The sequence below is a fragment of the Peromyscus eremicus genome, chromosome 12, assembly GCF_949786415.1.
Source record: "Peromyscus eremicus chromosome 12, PerEre_H2_v1, whole genome shotgun sequence".
NCBI lineage: Eukaryota > Metazoa > Chordata > Mammalia > Rodentia > Cricetidae > Peromyscus > Peromyscus eremicus.
Genome location: NC_081428.1, coordinates 46,069,117 through 46,090,410, shown reverse-complemented (window position 1 = coordinate 46,090,410; position 21,294 = coordinate 46,069,117). Strand labels below are relative to the sequence as shown.

The window sequence follows — 21,294 nt, the reverse complement described above, 5'->3', positions numbered from 1 at the left end:
GAGAGAGAGAGAGAGAGAGAGAGAGAGAGAGACACAGAGACAGAGACAGAGAGACAGAGACAGAGAGAGACAGAGAGACAGAGAGACAGAGAGAGACAGAGAGACAGAGAGAGACAGAAAGACAGAGACAGAAACAAAAACAGAGAGAAACAGAGAGAGACATAAAGATGTGGTATCTGTATTTCTTCATCTGTTTATATCACTACACATGATGATTTTCAGTTATGTCCATTTTCCTGAAGATATCGTAAGTTCATTTTTCCTGATGGCTCCACAAAATTAAATTGTGTTTATGTATCGCAGTTTCTTTATTCACCCCTTGATGGACACCTAAGCTGGTTCCATTTCCTGCAGTTGTGAATACTGAAGCTAGATTTCTTCTCTTGATGATAACCGCTCAGATTGCAGCTAGCCAGAACAAGGTAGTTTACATTTGCATTCTCCTGATCTCTAAGGATATTGAACATTTTTCCAACATTTCCTCAGTTGAGGACTGTCTGCCTATTTCATTCATCCATCTGTGGGTTGTATGAACTGGGTTTGGGGATTACGTTTTTATAATCCTTTATATACCTTTGGTGTCAATCCTTCGTTAGCTGTAGAGTTGACAATGATTTTCCCACCTGGAGGCAGTCTCTTCATTCAGCTGGCTAGTCCCTCTGCTGTGCAGATCTTAATTTCGTTTAAGCCCATTTCTCAATTTGTCGACTTATTTTCTGTGCCATTGGACTTTTCAGAAAATCCTTGTCTATGCTGGTATCAAGTGTTCTTACTGTTTTCCTCTAACACGTTCAAGGTTTAAGTCTTGATCCATTTTTAATTGGTTTCTGTGCAGGATTAGAGAAGTGAACCCTGTTTCATGCCATTACAGGGTGAAATCCAGTTTTACAAGCACCGTGTGTTAAAGGAGCTGTTCTAGTCCTCCATTTTTTTTTTTTTTTTTGACAATTTGTCAAGATTAAAGGAGTTACAGCTTTGTAGATTTACCTCTGGTTTTTCTATTTTATTATATTGGACTACATTTCTACTTTTGTGCCAGCACCATACTGGTTTTGTTATTATTGCTCTGAGATATAATTTGAGATCAAGTATTGTGAATGTTTCAGCATTTCTCTTTCTACTAAGTGTTTCTGTCGCTTTTTGGGGTTTCTCATGGTTCCACATAAATTTGGGGTTTCTTTTCCTAGATCTGTGAAGAATTTCATTAGAATTTTGATGAGATTTTGTTGAGATAAGAGAAAAACCTCGGAATATTTAAATATAGAGATATAACTTAATATAACCATTTTCATGGTGTTAATCCTGTTCATCCGTGAGCACGGGATAGCATTCTGTCCTTCAGGGCCTCCTTTGATTTCCTTCCTCAGGGTCTTACTGTTTTCATTGTAAAAATTTTCTCCTCCTTGTTTAGTTCTAGCTATTTCACTTGTTATTTTATTTTATTTTACTGTGTTTTATTTGGAAGCTAGTGAACAGGATTGCACCCCGATTTCCTTCTTCACAAGTCTGTTGGTACTTTCACTAGTAAGATGTATTTCTTGGAGACAAAATTAGCTGCCTCTGTGTAGCAGAATTGTTAGAAGGTCTTACTAATAAAATCAAACCTGGAGCAAGGTATTGGGTTGAATGCTGAATGATCAGAGAAGCAGAACAAGCCACAGCCACCTCACCTTGCCAATTCCTCAGCTGATCCTGTTTCCTCAGAATGGAAGCTTCTGTGTCCTCATCCAAATGGATCTCAGCTGGACTGCTGCTCCAAAGCCTGAAAGTTTAACCAGCCTAAAGCTTCTAGTTTCTGGTCCTCACGCCTTATATACCTTTCTGCTTTCTGCCATCACTCCCTGGAATTAAAGGCATAAGTCACCATGCTTGGCTGTATCCTTGAACACACAGAGATCCAGAGGGATTTCTGCCTCTGGAATGCTAGGATTAAAGGTGTGTGCTACCACTGCCTATCCTCTATGTTTAATATTGTGTCTGTTCTGTTCTCTGACCTCAGCTAAGTTTATTAGAGTGCACAATATTTTGGGGAACACAATACCACCACACCTCTGTTGTTGTTGTTGTTGTTGTTTTTAATCCAGCCAGGCAGTCTGCATCTGCATTATTGATGAATGAAGCTATTTTGCATTTAAAGTTAATATTGACAGATATTTCTAATTCCTATAATTTTCTTGATTTTTTTTTTGAAAGTTGGTTAATTGTGAACTCTTTACTTTCTCCTCTATAACGTCAGGTGTTTCCTGCTTTACTATGATTCCTTCCTTGCTTCCTTGTTCAGTCACTATTATAAAATTCATTCTTCCCTGTGCTCTCAGAACTGGGGCATCACCCTTCCTCTGTATATTCCTTTAAGTATTTTCAGTAGGGTTAGATTGTTGATAATGAGCTGCCTTAGTTTAGTTTGTGTTTCTGAAGAATGTGTTATGAGGTTAAAATTTATTTAGGGCTGGGCAGTGGTGGCGCATGCCTTTAATCCCAGCACTTGGGAGGCAGAGCCAGGCGGATCTCTGTGAGTTCAAGGCCAGCCTGGTCTATAGAGCGAGATCCAGGACAGACGCCAAAACTACACAGAGAAAGTCTATCTTGAAAAGAACCAAAAAAAAAAATTTATTTACATTAAGCGTGGAAATAGTAAATGAGATAAAGGAAGGAGACTGATAAAGGGAGAAATATAGTTAAATAAGAGGAAGAAAGAAATAAAAAGAAGAAAAAAATAAAAACTTAGAATCATAAAGGGCTTCCTACTAATGAGAAAACCTCTAAAACATAATTAGATAAATGTAATAAAGGAATAAAAGAAAAACATAGCAATATTTTATACATTAAGGTGAAGACAAAATACTAGCAAATGTAGAGGAAGGAGAAGAAATAGAGGGAGCAAAAAGGAAAAAGAAACTCAAACCGATACAAATAAACATCGTCCCAAACTAGAAAAAAATGCATAAACAAATGTATATTCATTCATAAAGAAGAGTAACAAAGAAAACATAGTTTAAAAAAGTACAATCCAGTAAAAGAATCACTGATTGTCCTCAAGACAGTGATTATCACAAAAACTTTCACTTAAAAGGTTAACGCTCTAAGCTTCATAGTGTGATTAGATGATTGATACAGACCAATTTTCGAAGTGTTTTAGAGGTACTATTTCAAGAACAACAGTTAATCATCTAAAGAGCTCCCTTCTGAGCCCAGGAACTGGAGTCTGCTGCTTACGTGCGTGGAGCGGAGGAGGGTCAGTTGAACGTATGGACGCTTGTGCTTCCCGTGGTCCACGTTGCTGCTGCATCTCTTTGGAGCAGTGTCTGATGTCTTCAAAGGACTCATTATTCTTCTTTGTTCTGTGGTCTCTGCTAGTCATGCATAGCTTTGTATTCAGTGGTCTATCCATATTCTCTCATCACCCAAAGACCCCGCAGACAGTGCCCAGTGAGTTGGTTAATATCTTAGCAGAGGGGTGTCTCCCAGGTCTATTAGGAATATGGGAAGAAATTACCACACTGGTCAATCCAAGGAGGACCTGTTTTCATACTTTCAAGACAACTAAGTAGAAATCACCCTGCTGGAGGGATGCCTCTGTGTGTATCATGTACATACTGGGATGGATATCAGAGATCTCAGGTCCATAGTCATCAATGAGACTGGTGGTCCACTGGCCTCAGGCTCAGAACTATCAAAGTCCAGAGTAATTCTTTCTGGATGAGGCATGTCCCCAGCCACTGAGGCCGGAGCTATCTCTTTTGTGCAAATCCTAGCCTAAGCCAGTTTCCTGCCCCCTATCTATCAGCTGCTTAGTGTCTAGCCTTCCTCCTCTTCACAACTGTTTCTCTGGGCCTTTCCTCACTCAAGCACAAACTGAAGCAGGAAAAATGGAGGTGGCCTTACTTGTTGATGTTCCCTGATCTCAGGCCCCTAGATTTTTCTCTCAAGATGGCATCCGGGCCACTGCACTCCAAGCTCTGTTAGCCTGACAGCATGGGATTTCTTCCTGTAGCTCCTGCACTTTCCGGCGGAGTCACTATCTCACCAACTCTTGAAGTGTTTGTGAACTGTGAGGGCTGTGGACTTGTCCTAAGGCCAGGGATGCCCAGTTTCATCTGGATTACCCTTTGGCGGTGGATTTGATTCCCCTTCCCTTCCAGAGAACTGTGCAGGGAAGGCTGTATTCCACTTTCTTCCCTACCTTGTCCATCTGACCTTTTCTGATAGCCTTTCACTTCCTTCATGGATCTCTGAAGCGCTTCCTCTTTTTGAGACACATTCCTCATTCTCTTCCTCCTTCTCCTTGTTCTTTTTTTTTTTTTTTTTTTTTTTTTTAACAAGACAAGGTTTCTCTGTGTAGTTTTGGTGCCTATCCTGGCCTTGAACTCACAGAGAACCACCATCCTCTGCCTCCCAAGTGCTGAGATTAAAGGCCTGTGCCACCACCGCCCGGTGTTCTTGTTCTTATTCTTATTCTGGTTCACAACTTGACAGGCTTATGTAGAGGCAGCCTTTAGTCCACCATCTTATTTATTTACTTACTTATTTATTTATTCATTTATTATATATACAGTGTTCTGCCTGCATTCTAAGAGAGGGCTCCAGATTTCATTACTGATCATTGAGAGCCACCATGTGGTAACTGGAAATTAGACTCAGGACCTCTGGAAGAACAGCCAGTGCTCTTAACCTCTGAGCCATCTCTCCAGTCCAGGATCATCTTTCATATATACCTTAGATTTAACCATAATAATTGCTTTTATTGTTTTTGGCAGGGTCTCATTACATAGTCCTGGCTCTCCTAGAACTTCCTTGCAGACCAGACTGGCCTCGAACTCACAGAGATCTGCCTGTCTCCTCTTCTTTCCAACTAAGATTAAAGGTGTGCCACCACATCCAACCAATAATTCTTATTTTAAAAGGAATACAAAGTCCCAAACAAATTTTAGAGCTCAAATAAAAGAAGGACATGCTTTAAGTACATTTTACTTCCTAATGTATCTTCATAGCAGTTGGGGTCTCCAAAAAGAAGACCTGAACACATGCATACACATGCATAAGAGGCTTGATAAAGATGGAGGACTCAGTATCTGTGTAAGGCAAAGAGGGATGAGCTGGGAAAAGGGAGGAAAAAATGCAAGCATCTAATTGTGCATGGGAATATTATTTTCAGATCCCAAAAGCCTCATTCTGCCCTCCCACCCTGCATAGTAGTTGAATATGACCCCTATAGTCTGATTCCAGATAAAAAGGCCCAAGACAATATTTGCTATAAGGATTTTGGAAAACACTTTGTTTTTCTTACTATAAGGAAAAGATAAAAATTACAACCTCATCTTTCCTGACTTTTCTATTCCTTCCTTTTACACAGATATGTTATTACAGCTGCAGCAGCCTTTTAGCAACTAAGAAGAAAAGGTCAACAGAAATTCTATTTTTTTCTGATACCGTTGTGCAGTTGAGTAAAGCCATAAATCTGCCTTTCTGTTTCTTGCTTTATAAATGAAATAAGCCCCAATTATTTATGTAGTAAACTTGAACATTCTGTTGCTTACAACAAAACACAATCCAAATGGATCTCCAGGTTATCCAATGGGATGATGACTCTAGTGCAGATTCTGTTGTAATGGGTATATGTTGTATGTTATACATGTATATGCTATCAATTGGGTATGTTTATCAAATTGTAGTTTGTTTACAATGTTTGAAAATACCCAAACTCTACTGTCTTGAGATTTCATATTGTATCTCAGCATTATTGGTGTTACCAGGTAGCCTTGAAATGTTCTGAAAACCCCATGGGAATAGGAAGAAGCAGAGTGCTAGAGAGGTCCCCAGAAATCCACAAAGATACCTCCGCTATAGTCTACTGGCAATGGTCGAGAGAGTGCCTGAGCTGACCTGCTCTGGTGATCGGATGGCCGACCACCCTTACTGTCATGATAGAACTCTCATCCAGTGACTGGTGGAAGTAGATGCAGAGATCCACAGCCAAACCCCAGGTGGAGCTCCAGGAGTCCAATCGGCGAGAGAGAGGAGGGAGTATATGAGCAAGAGATGTTCTGACATAAATAAATCTAGTTAATCAAAATTTCTGCCTCAGAAAAACAACTTCTTATTAAATAATTTTACCAAAAATGTACTTCTTGAAACTTTGCCCACTAACATGGAATGACCTGTGAAACATTACTAAGCTTGTGTCCTACTCCATAGTTCCTTAACTCATTCCTGTTGCTGAGATTGCTTTGGGAAGCAGTATTCTGGGAGCAACGACATTCAGTTGAATCAAATAAAAAGAGCAATGATTTCCATTTTCTCATGCCAAAGAGAGATTACTCCAGCAAGGAAATGAGCTCTGGAAATACTGACAAGGTGTGGTGCTGTGTTTCCGGATGTGGTCAAAGCCCAGCAAGAGAAACTTGCATTGAGTGTGTTTGTGGCATTGTTTGCTGGTCACAGTTGACATCCTGTCTCTCTCCACCAGTTATTTTTATCTGCCTGCAATCAGTCCCCCTGCACTGTCATGCTCACTTGGAAGTCTACATACTAAAGCGAAGACACATGACAGAGATAGGCTGCTTCCTACACTTGAAGAGGGAAAAAGTGACGTTTATGGTTCATTTAGGCAAGTCCCCAGTTGCCTGTGAGGTGTGGTATCTGTAGATCACGGTCTGTCAAGAGCATCCCCTCCAAGCTTACTCTAGTGTGAATTAATCACGTCTTACTTCAGTCTTTCCTCTGCTTCTTTTTAAATGTGTCCCATTTTGACTTGTGCTTATTTATTTGGGTATTCTCATGGGATATCTTACAGACTTGAAAAAGTAAAATCTTTCAGAAAGTGAACTTGTGGTTGCTTCTCTGTCTTCCATGTCTTGAACTGTGCTATTATATCTGTAGCTAAAAAAACATCTTTGGGGCCAGGCGGTGGTGGCGCATGCCTTTAATCCCAGCACTCGGGAGGCAGAGCCAGGCGGATCTCTGTGAGTTCGAGGCCAGCCTGGGCTACCAAGTGAGTTCCAGGAAAAGGCGCAAAGCTACACAGAGAAACCCTGTCTCAAAAAAAAAAAAAAAAAAAAAATCTTTGGCAGCCTTTGTGCCAGCGACATGGTTGCACATTGTTAATGCTCACAACATGTTTATCGACGTATTTACAACAACATATTTATAACAATGATTGTTGCCAGTTTCCTGAAGAATATTTAACCATTTAGTTTCTTCTACAGTATAAAATTACCCCAGAAAATACAATGTTGTCTCTTTAAAACAGTCCATGAAAGAGAGCAAGTTTGACTGTAGCTCGGCTCCAGAGGAAGTCACATTGCTGTTGTTTCCATGTATTCATGTCTTCATGTGTTCATTCACATAGGGACATCCCCTCTAGAAAACATGGAATAGAATGTGATTTGATAGGACCATTCATTTGTCAGAAGTGTGACGGATACTATCACCATATGACTAAGAGATCTCAGAAGCTAAAAAAATGTCATCCTGAGATTTCTTCTAGCCCACCATTGCAGTCTCCCAGAATTACTGCCTCAGTGATGTGTGGAGACTTTTGCTTCTAATCCTAGGACTAAAACGTTCAACACTATCTTCTCAGCCCCAGTAGACACTGTAGATCAGTGTTGCATGCTTAGATAGACTTAACTGGAGTATTCTACAAGGAAAGATAAAGCCAAGGATGCCTGATTAGTGACTGAGTGTCACTAATGGGAGGAGAAGAGGTTGACAATGGAAGGTGGTGATACTACCTTGAAATACAGCTATGTGATGGAAATTTTTGAACAAGGGATCAATGAGATTTTATGGAATAAAAAAAGGCAACTGGGTGCCAAAAGATAAGGGCCCACTACAAAGTAGAGAAAAGCTGGGTGATACCACATACATGAAATCCCAGCACTAGAGAAACCAAGCTGGCAGGATCATTTCAGGCCAGCCTGGGATACATAGCAAGAACTTGTCTCAAATAAACAAATAACTAAAATAGAGAAAGAACAAACACAGAATTTTTCCTACCTTGCATATGTGACAATTCAATCCGCCATGCTAACCTGTTTAATCAGTTCTCTTAACTCTAGAGGCACATCTTGCTGGGTCCTAGCTTCCTTGTCTCCATAGCAGACCTGTCTAACTCAGAAACTTTCATGTGGTATTTTCTGAAATATTGCTAAAATGACCTGAAAGAACAATTTTCAGGACAGAATTTCCCTGATGGTTTCATTTCCAGTGAACGTAACACACACAGACTCTTCAATGGTTTTGGCCAGAATCAGGAGGTGATTGTGTTGTTAAACACATTAAGCCCATTTGTCCTGAAACATTGTTTTTCTTTTTGTATAAGGTGGTTGAGTTGCAAGGTGAAAATGTTCTGGGTGCTATGGCGATGGAACTGCTTGGTAATTACAATCTTGTTTGGAAATGGAGCGGGGGGGGGGGGGGGGGTTTCAGGATGTTAAGCAAACTGTCACTTCATTAACTTGCTCTTGAAGTTAGTTTAACTACGTGATGGATTTCCTGTGGGAAACCACCATGTACCTCAAAAACTCATTCTCTTCCCACCACTGCGTGCAAACTGCTACAGCTTCCAAGGATGCTTTGCAGTTTGCAGTTTTTTAAAGTGAATATTTTTAAGCACCCACATTTAGCAGGGGGAGAGTGGGGAGGGCGTATGTGCTATGCACCTGCTGCTTAGTTCTTACTGAATGACTGTGCATACGTTGGGACAAACCCTTTCAACTTGAGTGTTCTACACAAAAGATCTTACCTCTTTTGCTTCCCATATTTGAGAGTCTTGCCTTGCTAATCCGACCTAACAAGCATTTATACAGCTTGCTCCTACTTACCTCTATCAGTAAAGTTTATGGACAGAACTATCAAAATAAATTGTTAGCTCTCTGCGCACAGACAGCTTTGTTATTGGAAAAAAAAGGGAACCAAGCAGACAAGATCACAGCCAAACAACTTTCCTCAGGAATCCATGTACTATTTCACACACACACACACACACACACACACACACACACACACGCACACACACGCACACGCACACGCACACGCACACACACACACACACGCACACGCGCACGCACGCTCACACACCTGCCAGACTGAAACATTGGAAACCTTCCAGGCAAGAGAAAAAAACTAATAAATCACCATGAGAACTGTGATCAAGGATAAATATTAGTATGTTACAGTTTATTTAGGAACTGCCATGTATTGAAACACATAATTTGGCTAATTATCACCAAAGTAAACAGGTAAGAAAATGTAGATAAGTTTTGTAAGTCTTTTTAAAATTTTAAATTCTATTTATTTATTTATTTATTTATCTATCTATTTATTTATTTTAAGTGTGTGGGTATTTTTGTGCCTGGCACTCACAGAAGGCAGAAAAGGGAATCCATCAAATCTCTGAGACAGGAGTTACAAACAGTTGTGAGCCAACATATAGGTGCTGAGAATCGAACCCAGGTCCTCTGGCAGGGCACCCAGGCCTCTTTACTACTGAGCGAACCTCTTTAGCCTCAGTTTTGTAAATCTTAAAAATAAAATTAGTAGCCCAACGCCCAGTGAGCAGTTACACAGTTGATAAGAAGCCGAGGCTGCTAATAAGTAAAATGCAAAAATTTGCTGCATAAGGAAATCCCCCGTGGCAAAGGTCTAACTGATTCACGCTACTGAGATTTAAAAAAGAAAAAAAATCTGGATTTACAGGCAAGGATAAAATCACAGAAATTTCATGTAAACTAAATTATAAGAGCAGAAACTATAGCTTATGCATGCTGGCACTTTTCACTAGTACAGAGAAAATACTTCTACAATCAGGAGGATGCAGAATCTGTCAAATTCTCAAGCATGGATTTTAAAGCACAGGAATAAGTGAACATACTTCGCATTGGCAAAAAATGTGTTGATTGTAATGGTTCCCATTTTGATAAATGAAGATCTACTTGAGCCTCGTTACAATGATTTAAATTCATGGTTTTCGTGATCTGAAACTGCAATGTCCTTTCCACCAAACTAATATTTTTCTGTAAAGGAAGCCGGTGTCCAGGGTGATTTGACTCCCCAGTTAAAAGCAGTTAGATTGTTTCCTGGAACCATGCTTGCCTTAAGCACAGAACTCTCAACCAAGTGGACTGCTCTTACCTCAGCACAGCTGTTTTGATCACTTCAAATGTGCTTAAAGGAAGCTCCACGGCAGCCACAGCTACTTACTGCAGGAGCACAGGTCCAGCTCCAGAAGGAACAGTCACAGCCACAGTGTTTCCAGCTGTTGGCACCAGTTTGGTTTGCCGCCTCAAGCCCCTGTGAACTTCTTTAACCCTGTGTCGTGTTCACCCAACTAGACTGGTAAGCAGCTCCTCCTACATCCCAACAAAAAGGTCTATATTAGTAGTTCTCAACCTGTGGGTCACGACCCTTGGGGAGGTCAAAAGACCTCTTCACAGGGCTGCATATCAGAAATCCCTCAGGTCAGATATTTGCATTATGACTCATAGCAGTAGCAAAGTTACAGTTATGAAGTAGCAACACAAATAATTTTATGGCTGAGGGTCACCACATGTGTATTAAAGGGTAGCAGCTTTAGGAAGGTTAAGAGTCTGGTCTGCACAGTACTTAGTGGAAGGGCAGCCTTTCATTTGCAGGAAGAACTGATTGACTGGGGCATACACCCTCGCCACACCCCCCCTCCTGGCTACATAAGCAAGCTATTCAGATCCTTTTTGGAGTCAGCTGACTCCTGGTTCCTGGTGTTGCAACATTGCTCCCAATAAGAAATTTTGTTTTGTTTGTTTTTAAGGTAGGATGTTTATTTGTTTTGCATTTGATTTCGCTTTGCTTGATCTTTATTATTTGTAGAATGGGCCAAGTTGGTAATGCCAAGAGAAGGTAGAGAAGGCGCAGAAGCAACAGCTCGGTGGTAGTGGTAGCAAAGGCAGCAACAGAATTGGAGGTGTAATGGCAGCAGCGAGAGTGGTGAGGCATAGGAGCAGGAATAGTGCTAAGAGGGAGTTAAAGGTCCCATGGAGACAATGAGAAATAATGAAAGAAGAAAGAAAATGAGAGAGTGGACAGAGGTGACTGAATAAGACAGAGGCTGCAAAGAGACCAAAGATAGAGACACTATAAGCCTTGGCCACTGAAAGAGCTCCTGGGAGCTTCCAATTCCTAAGGGCCAAGAGTTGACTCTAAGAGCTATGGACAGTCACCTAAGAGGTATGACAGTAGACACCCTCAAGGCCTAAGACTTCCTACATTAGGCCCAACAGCTATAACACCAGATGTTAGAAAGAGTTCCTAACACCCATGGCAGTTTCAGGAGCTGTAATACCACTAGGTATTGGCTGCTGCTACTGTTTACCACTAAGGATTACAGTAGTTGCAACTGGTAGTTCAAGCCCAAAGAAATAGACTTGAGTCTCTGTCTTCTATAGTTTGGAGCATGAGGCCTACAGTGCTCAGGGCTTGAGACTCTAAACCTCTACATGTGGCAGTCCAGCCACTGGACCATGGGCTGCTCCTGGCCTCTGTACAATTTCTATCTGAGTAGAGCAAAAGAACACCAACCAGCTGCTTGTCAACATTCTCTGTGATACTGCTTGAATGTCTGGTTCTTCTATTCCTTTCCAACCTCTACTTCTGAAACTGTCTTTACAGTTTTTAGATGTTCTGTTCCCTTTGTAACTTTTTTTTCATCTCTATATTTCACTCTGGAAATTTGTATTGACCTATCTTTGAATACACTGATTCTTCCTTTAACCATACAAAAATCTTTCTAGAGTTTTCTCTGGAATTTTCCTTAGGACATCAATCTCTGTTTCCTTTGTTCATGTGCTTCTGTATATTGCCTCCTTTTCCCATTAAATCTTGTACTGTGTTAGCCCTAATTATTTTAAATTTTCTGTTTGGTAGCTCCAGTATTTATGTCACATCTGTATCTGACTCTGATGATTTCTCTCTTCAAATTTTTTTCTTGCCTTTTGTTATACATTGTTGTTGATGTACCAGATTGAAATGTAGTACAATGGGCCTCTAGAGTAAGGATGTATGTTATGGCTAAAGATGAGCTCACTTTAATGTTTGGTTTATTTGTGAGGAGCAGAGTCATCCAGGTCCTCCAGTGTCATTTTCCTCTCCCATTTCACTTCAGGCTCATTGACACAGTTTGTCAAAGAGTCTATATGTCTTGCAAGACTTCCAGCTGTTGTCTACATATAGCTTACTGGAATCCGCTTTGGTGTGGTAGAACAATAGATTATCGAATCTACTTTTAGAACAGCACAAATAGGGGAGAAGGATTACTATTCTTCAATTTTAAATCTCAGTCTTTTAGTGGGCTTGTGTCTCTGACACAATTTTTCCGAGTAGTTCAAGTCGTTTTTCTTGTGTGGTATCTCCCACCTTGGTGAGGCAGGAAGACCAGGTGGACACACAGAAACATCTTTTCACCACGAGTGTGGAACAAGGCTCAGAAAAACAGTCTGCTCCCATGAGAACTGAGCTTCATTGTCAATGAGGCTCCAGGCACAATTCATCTCCTATTCTCCTCACCAGAATCATAGGAAAAAGCTCTCAGATCTTGAGAGCTTATTGTATTCCCTAGAGGTAAAACTAATACATGTACAAAGTATCCTCTGAAACTAAGGCCCCTATGAAGAACTTTCTTGCTAGTCCACATTCAGCCTTCGGAATCCATCAAAATCATGGTTTAAGTATTCCTATCGGTTCGTACTGTCAACCGCTTCAGTGTCTGGTAAGCAATCTCATTGTGACTGGGCTCGCCTGCTTCCCCCGACTCAGGATGATGCTTTCCTTGCCCCCTACACGCTCTCAGTTCTGTGGTGAGTCAAAGAAAAAGTGTTGCTTTTCAATTTGTCCGACTTCTAAGGATAAGAGCAATGAGCTCCAGGCAGCTTAAATGCCAGAGCTAAAGGCCCCATTTAACTTTCATTGTTCAAGACCTGCAAATCAAAGTTTCATGTCTAAGTCTTAAGAATGTTTGTGCCTTTTGGCAATATATCAGCTGCCACTGATGTAAAATTTTATAACTATCAATAAAAAGGGCACAGAGCATTTTGTGTATCGTGCTGTCCATTTTGAATGTGTGGCACTTCTTTTGCTTGCTGTGACTGGTTTTGTATCCATCTGAAATTTACAACTGAGCATAAATTACATCAAATGAATCTTTTAAATGCATGTATGTATCTTTGTATTATAGAGCAGGTTTTACCATTTTATTAGGAAACATATATTCAACAATGTGCACAAAACACACATATAATTTAGTGGATAATTATAAAATCATTTTCTGTATAATCATCCACGTTAAGAAGCATAATGTTGCTATTTAGAATCCTCTCATATGCCATTAGATAGAAATGGAAATATTGCCAATCTTTGCCTTTTGGGACAATCTTCTAGTTTATCCATTAAGTAAACTAATTATGTTAAATACCAAAATATATGTATAAGTAATCTCGATTTGTATTTTACTGAATTTTATCAGGAATAGATGTTCAACGTTTTCTATGAAATTTGTGCATGAGTGGAGATAATGCAATTTTTCCCACCAAACATATTTATATGGTAAATTAAATTAATAAATTCCCTGATACTAACTTTTATATTCTGGGACAAATCCTACTTGGCCATAATATTTCATTTGTCACTACCCTAGTGAATGAAGTTTGTTAATATTTCTCCAGCATTTGCTTCAACAATCAAATGCATTGGAGTATAGTTTTCGTTTTTGTGTGTTAGCTTTATGAAATTTATACTTTATGCTCTCAAGTATAAAACCTAGATATTGTAATTGTATTTGGTTCATGACAAGAATCTGGAAAGTTGCTTTTTTTTGTTTTATTTCTTTTTTTCTGTTTCTGGGAACAATTTTAACATTATTGAGATCACTTGATATCTGGAACATGGCACATGCCCCTTGTGAAACTACTTGGCTCTGATGTCAAATTAAGAGTTAATTCATAGCCAGGCAGCAGTGGCACAAACCAGCCAGGTGGTGGTGGCATATGTCTTTAATCCCAGCACTTGGGAGGTAGAGCCAGGCGAATCTCTGTGAGTTCAAGGCCAGCCTGGTCTATGGCGTAAGTTCCAGAACAGGCTCCAAAGCTACACAGAGAAACCTTGTCTCGAAAAATCGAAAAAAAAAAAAAAAGAGTTAATTCATTGATAATGTCTCTTTTCTGTTTAAGAAATTTGTTCTGCTTAAATTTTCTTTTTAATGAGTCAATACTGGAAAGTTGTAATTTCCAAGAAATCATTGCTGCTAGGAGTGTATACTTGGGCAGCCACTATAGGAATCAATTACGGAGGTTCCTAAATATCCAATAAAACCACCATATGAGCCAGCTCTACCACTCTTGGTTATATACCCAAAGAAACCAGCATACCATAGAGAAACTTGAATGCCGGTTTGTAATTGCATTATTCATGATATCCAAGAAATGGAACCAGCCTAGATGACCACTAACAGACTAATGGGTGGAAAGGATGCAGTGCATCTGTCCACTGGAATTTAATGCAGCCTAAAAAAAAAAAGAAATTATGACAAACAGATGACACCAGAAATCATATGCTAAAAGAATAAGCTGGTATAATTTCTCTGTATATGTTTATATAAGCATGTATACTTAAAATGAGACATTATTCTCTGATTTCTGGCTTAAGCATCTTCTGCTGATTGTGATACTTAGGGCTTCATTTTTTTTTTTTTTTTTTTTTTTTTTAGAAATTTCTACACTATTGATTTGTAGCCTCCTTTAAAATGAAGAGTTTCAAAATTCCTAGTTGGAAGAGAATGCTTTTTTTTCTTTTAATTTTCATGGAGTTTTTGTTGTTGTTTTTAGTCTTTATGAGGGTCTTATGTAGTCCAGGCTGGCCTCAAATTTACTACATATCTGAGAATGACCTTGAACTTCTGATCATCCTGCCTCTAAATTGTAAGTGCTGGGATTACAGAAGTATGCCACCACACCCACTCAAATTTTCTAATTCAGTTGCACTATAATCAGAAAGCACTGACTGGCTTAATCTTCTTCCTTGAAATTGATGGTTTCCTACTCTATTTGCTGTCTGATCAATTTTCACGAACATCAATATGTGCTTAAGAAGAAAGTGCAATCTGTACCGTTGAAATGTAAGCCTGCATGAATGAGTACATATGCACACACACACTGACTTATTTACTTTTTTCCTGAGTCATTGCTTATAGATCTGCCATAGCTTTACAACAAGACACACTAGTCTACTGCATCTGATTGCTGCCCCATGAAAGTAGGTAGTGTGTTGCTGTGCACGTAAATTTAGCTACAACTTTGCTGTGAGTCTGTTCATGTCTATTCTTCCATGTTTGGAGTCTTGTTTTGTTTTTTGGTCTCATTTCAAGTTAAGGATATGAACTATACATTTTTCTAGTAAGACATTTCAAACTTCATTTACTTTTTGTGTGTAATTTTGCATCTTCCTCTATTTCCAGCATTTTCTGCTCACTTTGCTTAAGAAATGTCCCTTAAATACTGCCTGGGGTTCTGCTGGTGGACAACAAAATGACTTTTTTCTTTTCAATGAAAAGTTGGAACATTTTTATTGATATAATTTATGTGGTTTATGTACACTCATATTCTTTTTTTTTTAATTGTTCATTTCATATATTGTATTTGCTGTGAATTTCGATACATGGTCATTCTATGTTCTTTTTATAAATGACCTTAAGGTTTAGGAAGCTTTTTACTTAGTGGTTGCTTTCATACTAATGCCTTCTATAAAGTCCTCACCTCTTTTATCTCCAGCTTGTGCTTGTACCATTTTGGCTTATTACTTTTAGATTATACCATTTGGTTTTTATTATATTCTGAATAGGTGAGTCACCAAACCCCAGCACTAACAGTTCCCACCCAGGAAAACAAGGACAGTGGTTTAGATGATGCTCTCAGCTGTTTTTGAAGCTTGCCCTTTGAGCATTGTCTAGAGAACCCATGCCATCTCTGGATGGACATCCTTAAGACAAATACCTTTGGCTGGCATGTAGAAACAGGGAGAGTTAGTAAAACTGCAGAGAGACTGTGCCTCAGCTCTGATTCTGATGAGATTCTGGAAAGAGATAGAAGCAAGCTTCCTTATCACCAAGGATGATATGTGCTAAGCAATACCCTGTTCACGTTTGTGCCTACAAAACAGGACTGGGTATGTGACGATTTACATTAACCATGGGGTACTAAGTACCTTCACAGAGAAGGGATGTGATCTAGGAAATCTGCTGGGATGGAGTCACCCACCCATAGAAAAGTCAGCAGGCTGATTTGAGGAAGATCAGATGATTAAGGTTTGAAATTCAGAGAGCTCCTCTAGCTCAACTAGAAATTCTTCCCTGTGTTCTGAAACAGGGAAGCCAGGACAGCTATTACCAGCTCTGTTCTCAACCCTTCCAGCCATGTGGTCACCAAGTGGAACGAGGCCCTTCTCCCAGTCACATGGATGAACACAGACGCCTTTCATTTTAGAAGAAGGCAATAAACATTTTTGTTTTGCTTTGGTTTGGGGGCATTGTATTGTTTGGGTAGTTACTTTGGAAAAACAGTTCGTATAAACTAATTCTGTGGTTTATGTTCTTAAAGAAAAAGCAAAACAAAACAAAACAACACCAGGCAGTGGTGGCCTTTAACCCCAGCACTCAGGAGGCAGAGGCAGGTGGATCTCTGAATTTGAGCCTGGCCTACAGAGTGAATTCCAGGGCAGCCAGGGCTACACAGAGAAACCCTGTCTCAAGGGAAAAGCAAAACAACGTTTTCATAACTGTGCCCAGTGCGCATCCTTTGACAGGGTCATGCCCATTTATGGAGACGATGCATCTCGTGAGGAACTTTGCTGAGGCTTCCCCTTCATGTGTTAAAACTTGCTTTGTTGTATGCTTGGTGCTTTCTGCCCCAGACAGTCTGACAACACATTTGCACCCAAGCTGTACCTTTTTCAAATGTGAGAACAGCCTGACATAGCTTAAATTCCATGTGCTTTGTTTGCTAACGTGCCCTCTCCAGGAAAACACACATACATATACTACAGGTCACGTCCATTTAACAGGTCCATCCCACCTCGTCACATGGTGGGAACGGCAGGCAGGCAGGTCTGAGGACAACTCCATTCCAGAGTTTGTTTACATTTTCTTTAAATGTTGGACTTTAAACCCTTGCAAAACTGTTCCCAAGGCCTGAAATTTAAGTGTGGCACTGACAGGTAGAACAGGGCCAACATTATGGCTTCCTGCCATTATGTAGAACTGTTTCACTTTGGTTTCTGGATTCTATTCTGAAGGTTTTAAACAACTCACCTAAAGCTGTGTGAGAGGGGAGCGAGTCACCAGGAAGTGGTAGTTCCTCACTTCGTGCTACTTTGTTGACAGGATTCTGTGCCCGCCTTGCCTGTCTGTACATTAAGAAGTATACCATTCCTCATACAAAGGACATGTACACACTACATGTCACGTTCATTTAACATGTCCATCCCACAGCAGGACACAGAGCTGGTGCCATCAGAGATGTGCTTTGCTGTCCTATGAATAGAGTAGTCCACAGTCCCTCATAATCAACAGCACATTTTTGAAGAGGTCCCTAAGGGTAAGGGGTGTGGTGATATTTTATTTGTGCTTTGATAAATAAAGCTTGCCTGGAGATCAAAGGAAATAGCAAGTCGTTTTTAAGTAAACACAAAAGTCAGGCCGTGGTAGCACACGCCTTTAATCTGATCACTTAGACGGCAGGGTCTCTGTGAGTTCAAGGCCATACTAGGGAACAGAGCCAAGTGTGTTGACACACACCTTTAATCCCAGTACCCACCATAGAGACCTGGGGGTCTGTACAGACAGGCAGTGACAAGGAAGTGAGATAGCTGGGCTTAGAGCCAATGAGAGGGCAGAAAAGCAAGGCAATAAAGGCGTGGGTAGACAGGAAGTAACTCGTATTTGGAAGCTGCAGAGTTGGTGAGGTAAGGTTGGCTGGTGGCTATTCCTGTTTCCCTGATCTCTAAGTCTTTCACCCCTATATTTGGCTCCGTGTTTTTTATTTAATAAGACCATTAGAAATTCGTCTACAAAGGGGTGCATTTGATAGCTATGGAAATGGAAGTTCATCACCCCACAGAGGCATCGAACTCAAGTCTTTAGCCTTAATTAACATTGTCCTCTAATCAAAGGCTCTTTCTAAACCATGGCTGTAGCTTTCTTTTTCATCTCCACATAGTCTATACACAGGTGCATGTTTTACCCCAGCTGGCTAGAGACACATTTCTAACGCTGCATAGATTCGTTTTTCCTTTCTTTACATATCCTGGTTTGTGGTTTTTCTTACAAATTCATGCTGGGTTTTTTTTTGTTTTGTTTTTTTTTTTTTTTTTTTTTTTTTTTTTTTGGTTTTTCGAGACAGGGTTTCTCTGTGTAGCTTTGCACCTTTCCTGGAACTCACTTGGTAGTCCAGGCTGGCCTCGAACTAACAGAGATCCGCCTGGCTCTGCCTCCCGAGTGCTGGGATTAAAGGCGTGCGCCACCACCGCCCGGCTAAATTCATGCCGTTTTATCGGTGATGAAATGAGTCTTGTGCAGTCTGAGCTCCCCTCCCCTGTTGTGACCCTGTGGCCCGTGCCTTCCCAGGAGGTAGGAAGATGGCATCACTGCCACACTCTCATAGAACTCAATGCTGCCCCCAGGTGGTTGTTTTGCTTTTGTTTTTGCTTTTTTTTAAATTTATTTATTTATTTAAACTCAGGGTTTAGGGGGTTGTTTCCTTTGTTTGTTTCTTTTCCAGAATGTGGGAAGTCTACCCAGGCAGAAAGGCCTTCACTTTCCAATTAACTTGAAATACTTATCCCCCAATGCCGTATGTGTGCATCCTGCCAAGCGGCATTTTATTCTGTACTGTGAACAGAAAGGAAGTTTGCTCTTCGTTAAAAGACAAAGAGAATGGGTAAAGGATTTGAATAGACATTTCTGCAAAGAAGGCATTCCAACGGCTAGTTGATGTATGAAAACCGTGTACAATGTCAATAAGCACCAAGAAATGCTAGTCAGAACCACAATAAGATGTTACCTCATACGGTGGCTCTGATCTCCAAATAAGAAGGTAAAAGTGTCAGTGAAGAGGAAGAACAGAGCCCTTGTATGAGTGGAGGGAAATGGAGGACTGTGTGACCACTGCGGAACATTAGAAATGCTGTCACCTCATTATCTGACAGTCTAGATACAGGAATTAGAATAGCAAAGGAACCACAGAGCCTGAGCTCACTGCAACATTATTTATAGGAGCCAAGATATGGAAATGACTTACATGTATGTCCGTGAATGAGCAGATAAGGAAATCGTATCATATGTACGATGGAATCTTAATTAGCCTTTAGAAAGAAGGAGATTGTGCCATGTGTGAAAACATGCCTGAACCTGGATGACATTGTACTAAATGTTAAATGTTAGTCTTAGGAGAACAAACGCTGCACAATTCCACTTACATGAGGCTCTGAAATAGTCAAACTCACAGAAACAGAGAGTAGTTTTTGGCTGGAACTATGGGAGAAAGAAACAGGTTTTGATCAACAGTTTTAAAGCTTCAGGCCCCTAGTGAGCAAGTTCTAGAGATCAACTTGCTATCCATAGTTAACAATATTATATTGTGTTCCTGAAATTTTGCTTAAAATGTAGATCTCATAATGTGGTCTCAGCATAACAAGAAATCTTTAAAAATGTAAATAAAAAATTGCTATTCTACTTTAGGTGATCGATCCATTAAGTGACTGACTAAAGTATTAATTCTGTTAAATTGCCTTTTGGCTGTCAAAACCAGAATGTGTAGGTTCTGGGATTGGAACGGTTTATACCTGACTGATTTTTGAATGTTACTTCAAGAGTGATTGGTTCAGTAATTACTGTTCAGGGGTTTTTCCTCACCAGCACCATGTTTTAGTTCTGTTTGCGTTTCCCAGGAAGTCAACTTGGGTTTTAAGATCAGACTAGACATCATTTTGCTGCCTGCTAAATGGGTTGTTTCTGATTCACTGTTTGAGTTTCCAGGGTAGGCCTGTCCTTGGCTTCCTGCTCACACTCACAGTGGCCACCGTCAAAGTCTGCACGCCATGTTCGTCGCATCATTAATGATTCCTGCATGGATTTATGCCATGTCATTTATTTTGGTTGGTTTTGACATTATTCGGCAAATGTGGCGGGAACATCTACTCAAAGGGAAGCCCTTTAACAGCCGTCTTCCCCCCTGAGAAGAATGCCCATGAAAATCCTTACCCCATTGTTTGTCTTCTTTGAGACACCCATGTGAGCTTCAGATCTGTAAGAAAGTAGGAACACATGCTTCCTTATGACCGATCTTTCCTGAAGTTTCCTGGTCAGTTTGGGATCTATGTCCTGCAAGCCAAAATGTGTGGTGTCTTCAGCAACAGAGTTTTACCATGTAGTTAACCACGGCAGTGGCAAGAGCGTGCAATAGTTTGGAGATCTCTGGGGCCTCACCAGCAATTTCTTGAGAGATATTCCATGCTTTGTATTGCAATATCATTTACTAGCCCATGTCTCTTGGGAGCAATATTGTCTACCCATGTGTAGTAATCCTGTTTGACCTCTGTTTTAAGTAGTATTTTGAAATCAGCTTGCTCACTACTGGGTTTCCTTAGACTTTTTCATATATTCTTGTTTTGGTTAACCTAGCCACCACATTCGCTGCCCCCCATTCCCACATGCCCCTCCCTACTTAATCCTTTCACCCTCAGTATTGCGATGCAGTATGGCCTCAATATAAGCTTGGAGAGGGAAAAATCTGGCTTCTGGAAGACAACCTAAATCTCAGTGCATTTGGAATTGTGTCATTCAGAGGGAGGAAAATGGGGTGAGCTCTCATATGTTCAAGACCCTTAGGTTAGTTATAACATCATCCTTTAAATAAATCTGGTCTGCAGATGAAAAGGCAAACAGGAAGAGGTTGACTACATCAGGGTTTCCTTTTCCTTACAGGATAATCCTGAAGTCTGTGAAAACTATAAATTGGCTCCCAATTCAGATGATTCATTCACTCATATTTGACATTTACTCAAAATTCTATGGGGAATAAAGTTAAATCCAACCCGGTCTTTTCGGAAACTACTAGGTAATTTCAAGTTCTAAAATGTGGAGGGCAGCTTCTTTGAAACAAAGTGCTCCCCTTCTGGTGTCCTTTTCTTATTTCTGGATAAAAGGGGTTGCCACTCCGAGAGCATAAAGGACCATTTCCTGTCTCTTATCGATCCCCAAGCCCGGTACTCAGCACA

At 40.3% G+C, this 21,294-nt stretch overlaps 1 protein-coding gene across 1 annotated transcript in view; it reads right to left on the bottom strand.

Moving 5' to 3' along the window:
- Window positions 1-3,361, bottom strand: part of LOC131922901 (T-cell receptor-associated transmembrane adapter 1) — a 48,728-nt gene extending 45,367 nt beyond the window's left edge. Inside the window, exon 1 of the mRNA XM_059277733.1 lies at window positions 3,217-3,361. Within this exon, the coding sequence (XP_059133716.1) occupies window positions 3,217-3,361 (145 nt within the window). The remainder of the gene's footprint in view (window positions 1-3,216) is intronic.
- Window positions 3,362-21,294: the final 17,933 nt, after the last annotated feature.